General features: G+C 36.3%; 1 protein-coding gene across 6 annotated transcripts in view; it reads right to left on the bottom strand.

The window, feature by feature from the left end:
• Positions 1 to 1,331: 1,331 nt before the first annotated feature.
• sema3ab (sema domain, immunoglobulin domain (Ig), short basic domain, secreted, (semaphorin) 3Ab) overlaps positions 1,332 to 16,796 on the bottom strand; it is a 48,779-nt gene continuing 33,314 nt past the window's right edge. For 4 of the 6 annotated variants that reach the window (XM_044124815.1, XM_044124813.1, XM_044124817.1 and 1 more), the window contains 15 exons: positions 16,645 to 16,707; positions 14,796 to 14,915; positions 13,181 to 13,271; positions 12,346 to 12,465; positions 10,344 to 10,486; positions 8,780 to 8,894; positions 8,614 to 8,683; positions 8,352 to 8,496; positions 8,027 to 8,246; positions 7,827 to 7,918; positions 7,697 to 7,738; positions 6,966 to 7,123; positions 6,039 to 6,106; positions 4,953 to 5,098; positions 1,332 to 4,626 (listed from right to left, as the gene is read on the bottom strand). In XM_044124815.1, coding sequence (XP_043980750.1) covers positions 4,084 to 4,626; positions 4,953 to 5,098; positions 6,039 to 6,106; positions 6,966 to 7,123; positions 7,697 to 7,738; positions 7,827 to 7,918; positions 8,027 to 8,246; positions 8,352 to 8,496; positions 8,614 to 8,683; positions 8,780 to 8,894; positions 10,344 to 10,486; positions 12,346 to 12,465; positions 13,181 to 13,271; positions 14,796 to 14,915; positions 16,645 to 16,707 — 2,136 coding nt within the window. In that variant the 3' untranslated portion in view covers positions 1,332 to 4,083. The remainder of the gene's footprint in view (positions 4,627 to 4,952; positions 5,099 to 6,038; positions 6,107 to 6,965; positions 7,124 to 7,696; positions 7,739 to 7,826; positions 7,919 to 8,026; positions 8,247 to 8,351; positions 8,497 to 8,613; positions 8,684 to 8,779; positions 8,895 to 10,343; positions 10,487 to 12,345; positions 12,466 to 13,180; positions 13,272 to 14,795; positions 14,916 to 16,644; positions 16,708 to 16,796) is intronic. The other 2 variants (XM_044124816.1, XM_044124814.1) reach the window with 1 other exon arrangement.

Below are 16,796 nucleotides of genomic sequence, written 5' to 3'. Positions count from 1 at the left end.
GCATATTTTTATATATATGCACACTTTACATGTGCTCCATCTCAAAATAGCTCCATCTCAGACTGATGGAAAATATCTAAGCAGCATTCCACAACTTGTTGTGTATTTAGGGTTGTTGACCTGAGAGATGGTGAACCTTCACCCTAGACTCAAGTCTTTTGTGGCCTCTAACATGATTTATAGATGAATTGCACTATTAAGCTCCATCTCAAGTCTTTCTGAACGTTCTTTTCCCTCCTAAAGAATACCTGCAGCATCATGCCGCCATGACCATGTTATACAGTGTAGATGATGATTTAAAGATGATATGAAGTACAGGTTCATTTTCTACACGTTTTGCATGCAGGGCCAGAAAGCTCTGTTTTGGTCTTCTATTTTGATACTAGATAACAAACTGCAAACAAGAGGTCTTTTGGCTTTCTCTCAACAATGACTTTCCTCTTGTCACTCTTCTGTAAAGGCTTGATTGTGCAATTCACAAATATATGTTGGTCAGTCAACAAATTCACCAACCTGAGCTCTGCAGCGGCTATTGGTCACTATTGTCATCAATGCTCTCTTTGTCTGACTTGTCGTTTGTATGATCAGTCATGTCCCAGTAGGTTTGCAGTTGAGCTTCACATTTTCAAAACAGTGATAAAACCATGTTCTAATAGAAACTTAAAGCATGAGATTACACTTTATAATCTAAATCTGCCTTAAATATCTTCACAATGTAATTTCTGACCTGCTGGTGTGTTCATGAATCCTGTGATGCTGTTTCTAATGTTCTGTAGTAAACATTTATTCTTTACAATATAAACATTTTCATTAAAATAATTAACTCTATTTAACACATCAGGTTTCTGAAATACAATATGTTGCACTAATTTTTATTTGAGGCATCAAATTATAGAGGGCTGAACATGAACACCTATCAGTCTTTCAAGATTTTCATTTTTATTAGCAACATTTTTGAAAATGATGAGACCAAATTAATTTCACTTCCCAAGTTTATGGTACTTCTTGAGCTATCACATAAAATTTTGATTTTTAGCCATCCATCCATTTTCTTACACCCTTGTCCCATTGGGGCTGGGAGGAGTGCTGGTGCCTATCTCCAGCTGCCAATGGAAGACGGGCGCAGTTTTGTTCATAACATTACATATGTGGAAAGAATTAAATGCATCCTTTTGCGGGAATTAACTATTTCACCAGATGTAACATTTTCTGAGTTTGTTTAGTTTGGTTTCATTGACACAGAAAGGACAAGAATGGTATAAACGTCCTATAACTATCAAAACCAGATTTAATGAATGCATCATTTCATGAAGAGATATTTATTACATCAGTAGAATACATCATGCCAAAAATCAGCAACAGCAGCACTTAATTTCCTCACTCCCACTGTTCATCCGACAGGCCCCATATATTTCCTCCTCATAATGATAATCTTATCACACGCGCATCCACCACTTTGCTGTTCAGCTTGTCTCATTCACTTTGAGACTAAAAATCTCCCAAGGACGCTTCCAGCTGCTTCTCATCTTCCTTCCAAAAGTGGATGAACAAACTTGCACACAGTTGCAGTCATCAGACAGGGCAATGTTTGTGCAAAGCAAAAATGATCATTGTCCATTATTAGATAAACTGGCATGTGGAGACTGGGGTCCATGGGGAAATCTTGTTGAGTTCCTGTTTATAACGTACACTGTTTGGAGTACTAACAGACCCAGGAAGGCATTTTTCAAATCATTCCTATTGTGTACTACAGAAAAAGCAAGAAACAGCTTATAGGTGACAACATTAGACTAGTTTTTCATCGCTATGGTTGAACAAGAACACTACACCAGTATTCACATGCACTACTACACAGTGGTATAGTTGATTAACACAGACCATAGTATTTATTTTTCACAGTTACATTCAGGTATTTTGTTTGTGCACTGTTCAGTGATGTTTTAGTCCGTTTTATTCTTATGCTACATGCAGTGAATTTACTGTGTTACACTGCAATGTCTGCATAAAATCTGGATGTGTTCAAAATATATTACTGTATACTGGCATATTGCTCAATGCATTTGATATTTAATGCATGTGATAACTAATAAAATACTTACAATCTTCTACATGTGATAAAATTTCTTTTTATTTTAATATTTTTTTATTACTAAGTGGTCCAGTAACAGAAACAAGTTAGAAAAAAAATGCCTGCTTATAATATATCACAATGTACAGAAATGTTTAACAATAAATATGCACTGGTGTAGAAACAAAACTGACTGACAGAATAATTAAATAAACATGGAAGAACTCTGCTGAGCACGTGGAAAGTGAGACAATGCGGCTTTCAAAATGCTAAAATTGGAACGATTCAGATGAAAAATAATAAAATGTCTTTGTCTAGGAAGCTTATCTAGGGCACGGACACACAAACACATACAAGTACAAAACTTTCCTGTTTACAAATGTTCTGCAAACTATTTTTCATAAGTAGATTTCTACTTTGGGCGAGTAACACAAACTAGATAATTGAAATTCATTCCCTTTCTTGTGATAAGATTATTATAGAATACAGTATTTACACATGCTGACAGGAGATGCATTGGAGAACCAGAGATAACAGGAATATCAGTTGCAGTTGTCAGGCTTTTAACACTGACTAATTCAAAACTAATTGTTCATTGAATAGCTTACTAAATCACCTTGGAAAAGTATTTATACTCACTGAACCTTTCCACATTGCAATGCGACGTTACAAGTGCCAACATTTTGTAGGTAGAGCAGAATGAAAAAGTAGAAGGAAGAAGATACATGATTTTAATTCTCTTTAATAATGTAAAGCTAAAATAAATTTGATAGTATGATTTTATCTCATGCGTAGTGAAAGCTCCATCTATCAGCCTGTTTTTTTTGCTTTTGTGGGGTTTTTTTTACTGAAGATTCAAAGGTCCCCAGTCTTCACAATCATCATGTACAATGGTTCTGTAAATGCCTCAGAGGTTTACTCAGAGGAAGAGAATATTAGCGCACAGACAGCATCATGAAGATGATTAAGGCAAAGTTAGAGTATGCAACATTTAATACGTCATTCAAAAATTTAGAGAGTAGCTGCATAGCTAAAAAGACATGGCCGTCTGCACAAATTAATAGGTCAAGGAAAAGAGGGTGAATTAGTAAAGCCCCAAAGAGGCCAATGATATGTCTGAAGGAGGTGCAGAGATAAGCAGCACATGGGAGAATATGTCAGCAGGACAACTGGACATTTTTAGGCACATAGCACACAAAATCTGGCATTTAAGGATTAATAGGGAAAAAATGTTGTAAGAAAGTTGTAAGAGACCTCCAATATTTCTTCCCTACACTGAAACATGGAAGCAAAATGGTGTAGAGATATTTTTCCTGGAACCAAACCTATTAGAACATATATCTTTTTCCTTGCACTTCAAATTATGCAGTACTATTTATTTATTAGAAGAATGCCTACTAAAATAAATTGTTGTTTCTGATTATGAGATGACTAAATGTGAAAAACTTCAAGGAGTATAAATACTTTTGTAATGCACTTTAATTCTCATTGCATTTTTGAACGTGTAACTTGTTGTTGATGTAATTAATTTGCGAGTTCATTTATTCTCATAAACAACTTCATCCGGTCTCATTGTTGTGTGAGGTAAAATACAGTATATAGTTTTAGTTATTTTAGGCATTTTGCAAACTTAGAAATATCACCTAAATACATTACAATGACCACATCTCATTGACAGTCATGTCTACCGGATGGGCATAGTTGTCCATTGTTTTGTGCAGAGTGGCCCTACTGCTCTGCATTGTTCATGTCACAGAGGCCAGCAGAGATGATATGCCCCAATGGTCTTCGATGATACAACAGCATCTTTTTTTTTTTTTTTTTTCTGTGGGCTGTAAACAAAACTGCCCACGCTTAGATCACACTAGTTTGCAGATAAGAGCAGCATTTATTTATTTATTTTTCTGTTCAGTGTGTGTAGGATATGTATGTTTCAAAAAACAAACAGTTTAAGGTATACAGAATATGATCTGGGAGTGATCTGAAGCGTCGTGGTCAAAGTCAAACTATTTGGGTCAGACACTGCGAGGGGCCCGCTCCAATTCGTGGGTCCTGCGGTTGCGACCCTTCTGTCGTTCTTGAAGGTGCTTCCACTTGGATGCCAGGCCTTGAGCATGCATGTTGCTTTGAGGGCCTGGTGCAGCCTTCTGCCCCTGCTGCTGCTGATGATGATGGTGTGTTTGCACTTTTTGGACATGGTGAACTTTCTGTCGCTTGTGCTTTCTCTCTCTTTTCCAAACTTGATCACAGAAGTCATCAACACTATTCAGAGTTGGGTGATTGACTAAAGACAGAAAGTCCCTGTACCAAAGCTTTTGACTGGGCGTTTCTCTAGACAAAGAAAAGTCCTGAGCTGGGACAGTGGTAGCTGTATCTTCATCATGATGCAAAAGATCCTCCAGCCGCTCTGCGTCAATCACTTCAAGGTGAACCTTTAAAAGTATCTGCATGAAACCATGTTCCACTGCCTGGCACAGATAGACACCTGAATCCTTCTTATCAAGAGTGCGGATCAGAAGACCTTGTTCTGTTCGAACGAAACGCTCCTCGGACTTGATCTGAGCAGTGAGAAAATTGGAAGTGATAAGAGACAGAGCGAATGAGAAACTTTGGAACATTAAAATGAGCTGTTAACACTTACTGTAGCACAAGAATCTAATCGGCCATGCTGCTCATTGTTCTTTTTTTAATTTCCTAAACTGAATTTTATTTGAGTCAGCAGTGGTATTAAGCAATGATAAGATGTGTTTCTTAATAATTTATTCAAACATCTTCATATTATGGAATCATTTATCACTACTTATCTGCTCTGAAAGCTAACAGTCTCTGAGAAAATTAAAATAAAACAGAATGTTTAAGAATAAGATAAGGAAATGATCCTTACTTCTTGTTTGCGGTCATCAGCGGAGCGCTGATACTGCCAGTATGTAGTGGCTCTCTGGGACTTAGGGACACATTCAAGGAAAGTGCTGCTATTTTCCACACCGTAGACAGTTCTGTCAAAGATGGTTGCCTGTCCACTGAGTTCATCTGGTAAAAAAAAAAAAAAAAAGATTATCACTAGTTTTGCAAATGCATTTGTTTTGGGAATTTTCTTGTAGGTATCTTTGAATATGTTGATTGGAGAAATTGAGTCAACAATAAAAACAACACACTTTGAGTTTTCTGTCAAGAATACATATTTAAATCAAGTGTTACCATTTTAATGACAATATAAATTAATAATACAAATAATTTTAATCTGATTACATTTTTATGACTGTTTATCAAGATAATTACTGAAAGTAGCCTACAAAGAAAAACAAAAACTTGATATCTAGCAAGTTAAGTTGCTGCAAAACTGCTTACTAGTATGAAATGAAGACATGATGAGGCAAAATGTGGACATCTATTGGCTTAGGGATGAATTGAACTGGAACTATTTTATTTCAGCATATAATTGATTTTGTTCAGAAAATGTGTGTCTGTCAGTGCAAAACATAAGATATATTTTCACAAGTTAATTTTGTAGTAGTTTTATATTCAGAAATAAATTTACTATTATTTTCTCTGTAATGTGTTTAGTTAAACATTTTGGCCAACATTTGCAGTCAACAGTGTTGCAGTAAACAGTTAATTGCTTATGTACTTTTAGAATTTAATGATCTTCTTCCTAAATAAGAGAAGAAAAAATATATATAAATAATTGAGGCAATGAATGTATTAAAACAGAAAATGAATTGTCCGCTTTGAATCAAAACATGTGGACATACTAGAGGCCTCTGTAAAAGTGTGGAGGCCTGAGGGAATCTTAACTATGCTAATTACTAGTCTCACATGAACCAGTGTTGATTTTCACACCACCAGAAAATGAAAAGTATCGATAAAACACCAAAGTGAGATTCCAGTTTTGGTTTTGTCAGGAAATAAAACCTCTGCTCATTAGAATTGCCAACGAGTATCACAGTTAAATGTTTTCTTCTTTAAGGACCTTGTTGCTGCAGATCTGAGCACTGGGTGAGTGGGTCTCCGTTTCTGATATCTTGCCGTCTTGTTCTCCTGCAGAAACACAAGCATAAACAACTTCATGAGTCAGCAGAAACACCCACTTTGAAAGTGTGAGAGAGAAGTGTGTGTGTCCGTGTGTGTGTGTGTGTAGGCGTGTGTTTGAATGAGTTTTGGGTGTGCAGCGAAACTGCAGGCCAACATAAACAGATAAACAGCAGACAATCCATGGCTTAGCTGAAATAATTTAATTATGGGGTGTGAATGATGGAATTTAACATAAATCAATCACCTCATGCTGTCATCTCTCTGGAGTACAGATGCTAAGGAAGATCTTGATTAGTATCAGACAGTACCTCCAGGATATTTTCTATACACAAATATGTGAAGCAGCTATGGAAACGTGTGAACTGGTGAGATCCGCCCATCTACTTTTTATTGTTCTAAACTTGAGATTGTGTGATGATGTTTGAGCTCCTATCTTCACCACAATGCCATTAAATTTCAAATGTTGGAGTCTAACTAACTGTGGGAAAATCAAAAAAGAAAACAATAAAAAGGTTTACTTTCACTATGCTTATGTTTGTACTGTTCATGTTGATTTCAGAATAACAGCCATAAAGGTCCACAATTTTCTTTGCCAAACATAACAAAGACACTCTCCTGAGAAGGAAGAGTGTCTTGCAAATATAAAGAAATAATTACATTTGATAGCATTACATCAGAACTGTGCAAAATCCCATTAGCTTTTTTCTGGAGCTAGATCGACTAATAAGTGCTATCAGCGTTTAAGTGTCATATAGTCATAAAAAATTATCCTAATTTAACAACCATCTTTGAAATTTTGACTAGCTTCACTGCAGAAGGTGTTCATGAGATGGTAAAACATAAATGAAAGATTGTTTTTTGCTACCTCTTTGCCATTGGAAAGTATCTGGAGCATTCTGTGCCATCCCATGCACAGTAAGGGTCCCTCGCCAAGCAGCATTCAGCACAGGCCTTTCCATAAACCTCACAACGGTGTAGAGGCATTTGAGACACACCGATGTCTGATCCAAGATAGAGTTGTTGCTATAAAGAGAAAGGAACCAGATGGTCAATGTTACATTACTCATGATTTGGAAAACAAAGTTCAGTGGGGGGGTTTTAGAGCAGGGGAAATGTTGGACATTTTTAATTGTAAAATATTTCAAACATATTGTAATTTATATATATATATATATAATAGTGTGCAAATAAAGCAAAGTTTATGTGAGCAATGTTGGTCGACTATTTAAGGAGAATTGTTCAGCCCTCCCTCCTACCTGTCAATTAGTTGGCTTGTTTTCATCTCCCTGTCATTTCAGCTTACAAGCTAACTGTCACTGGAAAGCCAGCAATTTAGGTTTGTTTATGTGATGACATGGGAGCTTATCTCAAAGTCTTTAAATAGTGGAAACAAAGATCTCTTTGTTCTGTCTGTTTGACCTGAAGGCGTATTACCTATGAGAAAAAAACTTTACGGGCAGGTTTTTTAAAACAAGCGTCATGCATAAACAGTCGTCAAAGGCCATTATCGCACAGGCCTTTCGCGTTATTCTTTGTGAAAACAAAACTGCCCACGCTTAGATCATATATATAAATATGATGAATAAAAATCTGTACCTGTTTTGTTGAAAGTTCCATGGCTGTAATTGCAACTGGTTCCTAAAATATTAAAGAAGGACAAGCAATAATTATACAGAGAATGTTGATTCTAATGTTTCCAAAGAAGTATTACCGGGTGACAACTTACTCTGAATACAGTCATTTCTTCCAATAACACTTCTTCCAGGTCATGCCATGAATTTCTTGGGATGGCTACAACTTTCAGAACAGTTCCCATGTCTGAGAAGGCACAGAAAAAGCTCACATTTTGACCCTGCTATAGTAACAGTGATCCATTTGGCTTTGCAGAGTTGTCTTAATATTTTATTTTATTTTATTTTTTTTTACCTGTGCCGATGAACATAACATCATACAAGCCATCTTCAGCTTCCACCTTATCCACTACCATTTTAGTAAACTGGTAGTCTACGTCTGTTTTGACTATTATTGGTTTATTATTAATTGGATAGACAGGATTAAACATGGCTGGGTGACTTCTGGCAAAGGTGACCACTTCGTCAGGAAGGTCCTTGGTTGTGTCAAATCCACCAAATGTTTTGCTAGGGCACTGCATTGAAAAAAAAAAAAAGAAGCAAAACATAATATTAGCTGTTAAAGGAATACAAATCAAAGGGAGTCCTTTTGGGATCAGTAAACGGAGCTATGAACTCACTGTGCCAGGCCGGGGGTAGGGTACACGTCCCTGAAAGGGGACCCACTGATAGCTGGGTCCGTCCCTATGAGCATATGGACCCAAGAAAGCTCTTCTTATGTCTGCCATGCTGTACATACACACTGCTGAACCTTTAAAGACATTGCTGTACAGAAAATAATAAATGATATAACTATAAGTAACAAATAAAATACTTGCTCATAAACCACAATAAATATATATATATATCCTTTTATCTCCTGTAAAAGACCTTGTGATCTACCTGGAAGTTGTAAATACTCCATAGATTGCTGGGCTCTTAGGATCCTTAGTGCTTATGAGAAAGATGTCCTCTAAGACCAAAACAAAGGTGAAAACAAATTACAGATTTTCTGCACCAAAACAAATATTGATTCTTCTTATTCATGCGATAAAAAGAAATCACTCACGTAGTTCATCAAAATGTGTGTCTATCCCATTACTGCCCGGCACAGAGCAAATCAGTCGGGCTTTCAAGAAAGTTGTCCACTTATTTACTAGGCTCCTGTGGCCCCCAAGGTCATTCTAAAAGATACATTACATGTTATATTTCAGAAAAGTGGTTTTATATTTAACATCTTTTTTAAAGAAGAAGTGTTTTGAACAAATTAACTTGCTTGATCTGCATAAAACATTAAATGTAAATGGAGCTGACAAAATATAAAGCTTGTGTTATTTAAATTCTCCACAGAACACCAAAACAAGAACAAACTGAAGGATGTGTTATTTTCAATTCAGCCTATTGACTGGCAAGTACAGTTGATATTATGCTGTTTTATACATGCTTACTTTTGAAAGTAACTTATATACAGACTTAGATGGAAAGAGTTGGAGAAAGTTAAGTCTTGCCATTGTCCCTTGGATTAAAAATAAAAACTGTTTAGAAATGTACTTTTAATGTCTGGTAATGTAGCCTTTGTCAAGTTATAAAATATTGCATTGATTGGTAACACAAGATGCAAGAAACTGTTTAAAAGCTTTGTTATTGTTTCAAATTAGGAAATCTCTGTCCTACAAGCTCTCCTGCAGAACATCATGACCACTCAATGCAAGAAGGCTACTCAAAATTTGAAATGTTTTTTTCTTTAATACAATATAATTACATTATAAATCCTGAAGAAAAATCCAAATTAGTAAAAATGTTTAGATAAAATCTCATTATTGTTAACTGTCCACAAAATTGGGATTGATGAATAATAAATCTCCAATGAAAATGGAGGATTTGAAGCTCAACCCTTAAATTCTGTTTTAGTGACAAAAAGCTTTTTATGTGTTTTAGAATTAGAAGACTAACATACTCTCAAACTTCAGCGAGCGGTGTTTGTTTCCTTAAAGCAGTAGGCAAACATAAATTCACATTGTGCTCCCCCATACAAACACATTCCATGTAAGCTGATTTATAGCAGAAAATTAAAATGTGTGCAAATGTGCATGGGTTCAAATTATTACCACAACTCGCATAATGAAAGGATTGTCTTCTGCTGAGGACAGCAGATTCCAAACATTCTTGGTGATCAGACTGTTATAGAGAAAGGCCGATCTGCAATAAACAGGGATTGAAGGCTGGACATCAGATCTGAAATAAACTGATTTTGAAGGATGTGGTCCATGAAATCTGACCCTTGAGCTCAGAGGGAGCAGAGACAGAACTGGGGCGGCATTGCTGCCATCACAGCCTATCAAGTTCCGGTGACATTTCAACTTTCTCTCGGGTTTCAGTTTCTCTCTTTAGAGGCGATTGCACAACATACAACACAACCTAATCTTTTTATGCTGAAAGTAATTACAGATCCTGAAAGTTACCAACATGGAAAGCAACTCATTTAACAGTTAAGGGTTTTTTTAGATCCCAAAGCTGTTTCTCAAACTGATGGGAAGATTGTGTTTGTGTCTTTTTTTGAAAATGGTATTTTCTTTTTACTTTTCCTGTTTGATGACCTGCCTTAATGTATATATGCCTATGTTCATACTTACTTTGCAGAGCTGTCCAATGCGAGCATATGTGGCTTTTCCAGCATGTTCTCCATCCATAGCATTCTCTCTAAAGAACAGGTAGATTTTGTCATCCTCTGGATTGTCATTTTCTGGGATCAGATGGACACCTACAAATCTAGGATCTAGAAGAGACAAATTAGTGTCAAAGATGTATTCACTTAATATTTTATAAAAAGTCAAGAAAGTGGGGATGCACATGTGTGTTTCTTTCTGCTCAGTCTAATCACTCTCTACGGTCTTATGAATGTATATACCGGTAGTTGCTCTCAGTTCTCATTCTACTTTTTAAATGCTAAAAAAATAGATATTTGAAATATGAATTATATTTACATATAATTTATCCCCACCCTTCTTCACCTGAGAGTTCATTTCAGCTAACTCATTCAGATGAAGGCACTTCAACTGAACATACCGGTAGTCTTTGTGTAGGACAGGTAATAGTCATGGACAGAAAAAGTTAAATAATTAGAATATCAGTGATCTATTAAAATTTTATAACAGGGGTCGGGGGTTAGTCCTTTTCTCTAATCAAGCAAAGTAGAACCATTTTCGGCAATGAAGGTTAGGTCTGCAGATGCTGCAAACAGGCAACGGATTTGCAAGAGTGATGCCTACCAGTGACATGCAAACTTCATCACTTGTAGAGACATATCAGAGACTATTTTTGATCTAATTCCATCTGTAAAATGTTTAAATAGTTTATTAATTACTTAATAAAAAATGCCTAGGTGGATGTTAATGTGTTAAAGCGCTGTGTTACTACTTGCATCCAGCTCACATTTGCTAGGACTGATGTTCTGTATTTTTCAAAACCTACTTCCTCATTTAACAACATAAGCCCATACTCATGCACATACTTATGAGGTATCAGACAGGAAGGGTGGAAAAGATGAAGCAGAAAACAAATATCATAAAAAGCCAGACAAAGAAAAAACTAGAGCATATATCGTCCAATGCTCAGATTACCCTAGAGACTTAAATTTATAATGACAACTACAGATCTCAGACATGTGCCTCTGGGCTGCATGGTGTCTGGAGTAATAATAAGAAATTGTATTAAAACTGAAACATGGAGAGGCTGAAATAATAAATATTATTCTTCATGCTTTGTGTACAAAAGGCAGTATTTTGAGTCACATGGAGACAGGCTGGTGCTCCTCAGCTAGAACGAGTCAGGTAAACTAATGTAATACTCACTGACTATCAAAACTCTATGCTTAACAATTGAAATTCCAGGCTTTTGTGAAGTAAAAAATTACCAGAAGTCCATTTAGAAAATTCTTTTCATATTCTTTCATATATCATGTACACTTTAACTGTAAAACAACTCAATCTATAAGGGTAGGGAGCATCTTCCATAAACGGAATCTGCCAGCAGGATTCTGTTTAGTTCCTTTGTCTGTTCAGGAGTATGGCAGCCCAAACATTGGCATATGTCATATTAATTCAAAACTATTGTTTGAAATTGTGCAATTGTTAATTCATTCACAGTATCATAAAGTTCACTTTTTCCATATTAAAAATAAATTGAGCCTTTTGGACTGGAGTCTCAGTCCATTAGATGCACACTTAATACACAATACAGCCCAAGATTCCCAAGCTCACAGTGTATGTGAGGATTTAGGATAATGTAGATTTATTCCAACTTTGGTTTTTTTAATAGAAAGTTTAGATAGTAATGTAGAAATACAAATTGAAAACTTGAGTAGTTTTATTTGTTGTTTATATTACATCTATGCATCTCCATGAATTCAAACAAAAGTTCACCTACAAAGAAAAATTTAACAAAGGTTTAAAGATATGAACATGAAGTGGTTTCCTCATGCTTAACACAGATGATATGGTGATGTGTAGCATGATAGGGAACTATGAATTGGTGAACAGACAAGTTAACCCTCAAAATGCTGCAGTTATTCTTTAAGGTAGTTTATTCACACTGAAGCCAAGAGCCAAATCAAGGCAGAGGGTCCTCCAAACCTACCATTTAGCCACCTGGAGTCGTGTTGCTCTGTTCTGATAGGATGATGTTTGCCAAGAGTGCGAAAGATGGCAAAGTCCCGCCCCATGAAGTCGGCTGATGTTCCAGCATACAGCTCCCCATCTGAGAGAGAGAGGATTGATTAGTGTTAACACAGTAACGTGAGACGAGGCCGCCTGCTTTTCCCCGTAGGTTCTGTTCAGAAATCTGAGGAATTGAGCGGGGGCTTAGCAGCAAAGGTAGATTTCACGTCCACGGAGAACAAAGACATAACAAACATCAGGAGTGTGAAATCGACATTAAAAGGGCAGAGAAAGGAGGTGAGGGCAGGATGAACGGATGGTGGGTCAGATGCTGGGGGAGAAAACAGAAGTGTGAGACAAGGGGAGTACATAATAATGCTGGTGAGAAAGGAGAGAAAAAAGGGAGAGGAGATAAGGGGTGATGGGCTGGAAAATAGCCATCTGCTTGGGTAAATGAGGTGGTATAACACAATATGATCACACATAATTGGGGGTAAAGAGAAATACCATGCTCATACACCCCTGCTTCATTTGCCAGCAAATGGGAGGAGGGAGAATTAGAGCAAAATAGACTCAGTACCATTGACCACACATGTGCACCGTTTAAATGTCGTAGATTCAGACTGAAATAAAGTTTACAGTCCTGCCAATGAGAGGTTCTAAGTGTGTAAATACAAAGCAGGAAAGGATGTTCCTGTTCTGCTTTTTTTACATTGACGTCACACGCTGTGCACCCACTGAAATGAAAGAGCAAAGCACAGAGCTTCACAGGGATTTATTACGCACAAGCACTCCGTATCTTTCCATAAACTCACCAATTAGCATTGAAGCGGTGAGAAGCTTAGGGTCATAGGGACTCTTTCCTCTGCCATTTTCTACATGGGGTGCCAGTCTGAAAACACCATCCTGTATACAAATAAGGACAGAAAATCAGTGAGGTATTATAGCATACTATCAAACACAGACAGTGAACATAGCTTCTTGCCCATGCAAATTCCACATACAAAACAAGTACTCCAGTGTTTTTTCCAAATGCTGTCAACACTTCATGACACATAAAGTAGCAGGTTTTTTTCTGTGAAATCTTTGTAGAGGGTTTTAACATCAATTTTTCTTTTCTTTACAGATTTGATCTCAAATATTGAGTCATATAATGTTTGACATTTGCTTTTATCAAACATTTCCTTGCATATGCACTGAAGACAGCTAAATGTGTTGTCTATAGTGCGCTGTCTTCAAACCTCTTGAATTGTTAAAAACATGTTACAAACACACGCTTCAATTAATGTTTATGTGACAGACCAGCATAAAACAGTGCATGGCTATAAAAAAAAGAAAACAACAAATTCTTAAAAAAAAACCCCAAAAAAACAGAATAGCATATCATGCATTTGTATTCAGCTCCTTTAGTCAATATTTTGTAGAACCATCTTTCACTGTGATTACAACAGCAATATTTTATGAAGATATATCTACCACTTTTGTACAATTTAGTAAAAAATATTTCAAGATCAGACTGGATGGAAAGCGTCTAAAGCTTTATATTTTCAATTACAAAATCTGACATTTGACTAGGCAAGACCTGAATTTACTTTTATCTAAACTCTTCCTTCATAAGTTGAAAGGTGGACCTCCTCCTCAGTATGTAGTCTGTTTCAGCCAATAGCAGGTTTATTTACATTATTGTCCTGTATTTAGCTCCTCCCACAAAACCAATCAGATTCTCTGCCCTTGCTGAGGAAAAATGTAACCCCACAGAATAATGTTTGCACCACCTTGTTTCATATGAAGATGGCTGACATTTTCAGTTATGATTTCAACTGAACAGAGTTGGTTGTAATCCAGAGGGGAGAAAATAAAAAATAATAATAAAAAAAAAACACACAGTTTAAAGGGAAACTATCAGCAGCATAATGCCATTGAACAGAATCGAAGACAATATTTCTAAACACTGTGGCTCAGTGACCTCAACACTAATGAATAGCATTTCTACTTTATGATCCATGCAGAGTTGATGGCTTTTCTCAGGGACATTTCCTTCCCCTAATGGTCGGTAAATAGCCACCCAATTAGAAGGAAACTCACATTTATAGGTCTGGCATTTGGAGGAGAGGAGAGTAATTCTCATTTCTCAAATTTAAATGAGCAGTATGCACAGACTTTCATGTAAACATACACTGTCTAACATCGCAGTAGTTCACCAGAGAAATGAACTGATATGTAGTGTTTAATGTTATTTTAAGGGTTTTTTATATTTTATTGAACCAAACCTGTTTATATTTATTTGTTAAAACATCTCCATGTAAACATGCCGAACAAGAATCTGAAATACTGACAACCAGTTAAAACATAACGTCTGCCTAGTCTTTTTCAGTGTGTATTGTTGTGTGTGGCAGCAGATATGGACAAAAACAGAAATCTAAGCTGTACCTCTGGTTTCTTGCCCACCTCCAGGTAGGAGCACACAGGGTGGAAGGCGCCTGTCCCACAAACATAGAAGTGGCTCTGGTTGAAAGGTTGGAGTACTTTGATGAAATGTGCACACTCTCTCTGATTAGGGGAAGACAGAGAGCAAACAAAAATGTTTTACAGTAATTATTGTGTTGCAGATCCTGAATAGTTTAATGTGTTGGGTTTCAAATTGAACCTAAATTACACCAAGGTTAAATTAATTCAGACAAAAAGTCAATTTTCCTCTTTAACTTCTCTTAAGTGATTCAAGCAACAGGACATTTACACTTTTGTCTACTTTTCTCGTAGTATTTTTTCTGTTTTGTCTTCTGTTTGTTTTACAATAGTCTTGCAGCTGTAAATATAAAGGGAATTACTGCTGTGATTTCAGAGAATGCCTCCTGAAATCTGAAGTTTCAACTTTTGTGTTCAACTTTATCTTTAAAATCAGCTGCTGCTGTTGTACATAAATTTGCATGATAATCATGTTCATAACTTAATCATAGATACAATAGTATGGTAATGAGTACCACCTTATATTCATTGATATCTTATTCCTGAAATTATTTTAATATTTCAGTTATGATTGCATTTCAACTATGTTTCTGAATGTCAAACAGCCATCAAACCTCTTTTGTTCCTCACTACATTGTAGAAGTGTTTGTTTTAGACTATAGTGGGATATTCATGGATACCCTTTCCTTTTCTCTCCCCCTCACTATCATCCAGCTCTATAAGACAACCATCCCTCAGGGTGCCTCCTTATACATTTCAAATCGTTTACAGAAAACACACAAAAGACTTCACTGCCCTTATGCTCCCCAGCACAGGCAGGCGAACTGACCGCCAGAGGCACTTGCCCTGTTCTAGTGAAAAAATCTAAGCCACAAACAGCATCAATATGATCTTACTTCCAAGCTTTTTGCCCGAGGGCCTTTGAAACATGAAAAAAATACTACTTGAAGGAAAGCAGATTCAAAACAGTAAGTGTATTTACATTGGGTTTCTGAAAACTGTGAGACCTCTTTACCAAGAACCATGGGACTGTGATGTATTATGTGATTTTTAACTAAATTAACCTTACATTTGTACTCATCTTAAATATTCACATTTGTTCTGAACAAATACATTCCATGGTTTTTAATTTCTCTTTTTATTTAATTTAATCTGCTCTGTCTTTGTTCAGATAGGCAAGAAGACAGTCACAGCGCTATGTACTGCCCAAAGGTTCGTAGTATGTCCCGACTCAAAATATTCATGGATAGCGGTAGCTACATTTGTATCACCTGCAAAATTCATATTATCAACAAATGTGCTAAAGCCAGAATAATTTCTGGTTTAAAGCCAAATGTAGTATTGTCCAATCAGCACTGTCTTAGGTTTTCTGCTGGTACATACCTCTTCCTTTTAGCTGTTGTGTTTTTTTTAATTTGTAGTTGTGCTTTGTTAATGTTTTTTTGTGTATTTGAATATGTAGTGCTTTCTTTTATTTGTGGTTGTGTTTAGTGAAGTGTTGATGTGGTTTGGATTTCAAGGCCGCTGTAATCTAGTAAAAACTACAAAAACAAACAAAGAAAGGAAACCAAAGAAACAAAAAAATATAAAGGTTTGACTTCCAGATTCTTATGGTTTAAGTAAGGATCTCAGTGATGACTCTACATCTTAAGTAGGCTTATCATAAAGTAAGACACATTTGCAACAAACAAGGAGAAATTATCCAAAACAGAAAAAAAATGAAAGTCTGGGTTTTGGTGAAAGTAATAAAATAGATATTCATAGGTTTCCATGAAAAGAATCCACGTGATAGGTGGATGCCTTTAGCTCTTACCAGGAGATCTTTCCCTGCCCACTTGCATTCATCTCTTCTAGTGGGAGAAGCAGTCCAGGGGATCTGCAACACAAACATAGTTTCTGCTGAAGACAAAAGCATTTCCCTGCACTTGGAATAATTTCTTTTGTGTTAGTGATTTACAGCTTGTG

Source organism: Gambusia affinis, linkage group LG08, assembly GCF_019740435.1.
Source record: "Gambusia affinis linkage group LG08, SWU_Gaff_1.0, whole genome shotgun sequence".
Classification (NCBI taxonomy): Eukaryota; Metazoa; Chordata; class Actinopteri; order Cyprinodontiformes; family Poeciliidae; genus Gambusia; species Gambusia affinis.
The sequence above is the reverse complement of the archived record's forward strand: the minus strand, read 5'-3'. Positions and strand labels throughout refer to the sequence as shown.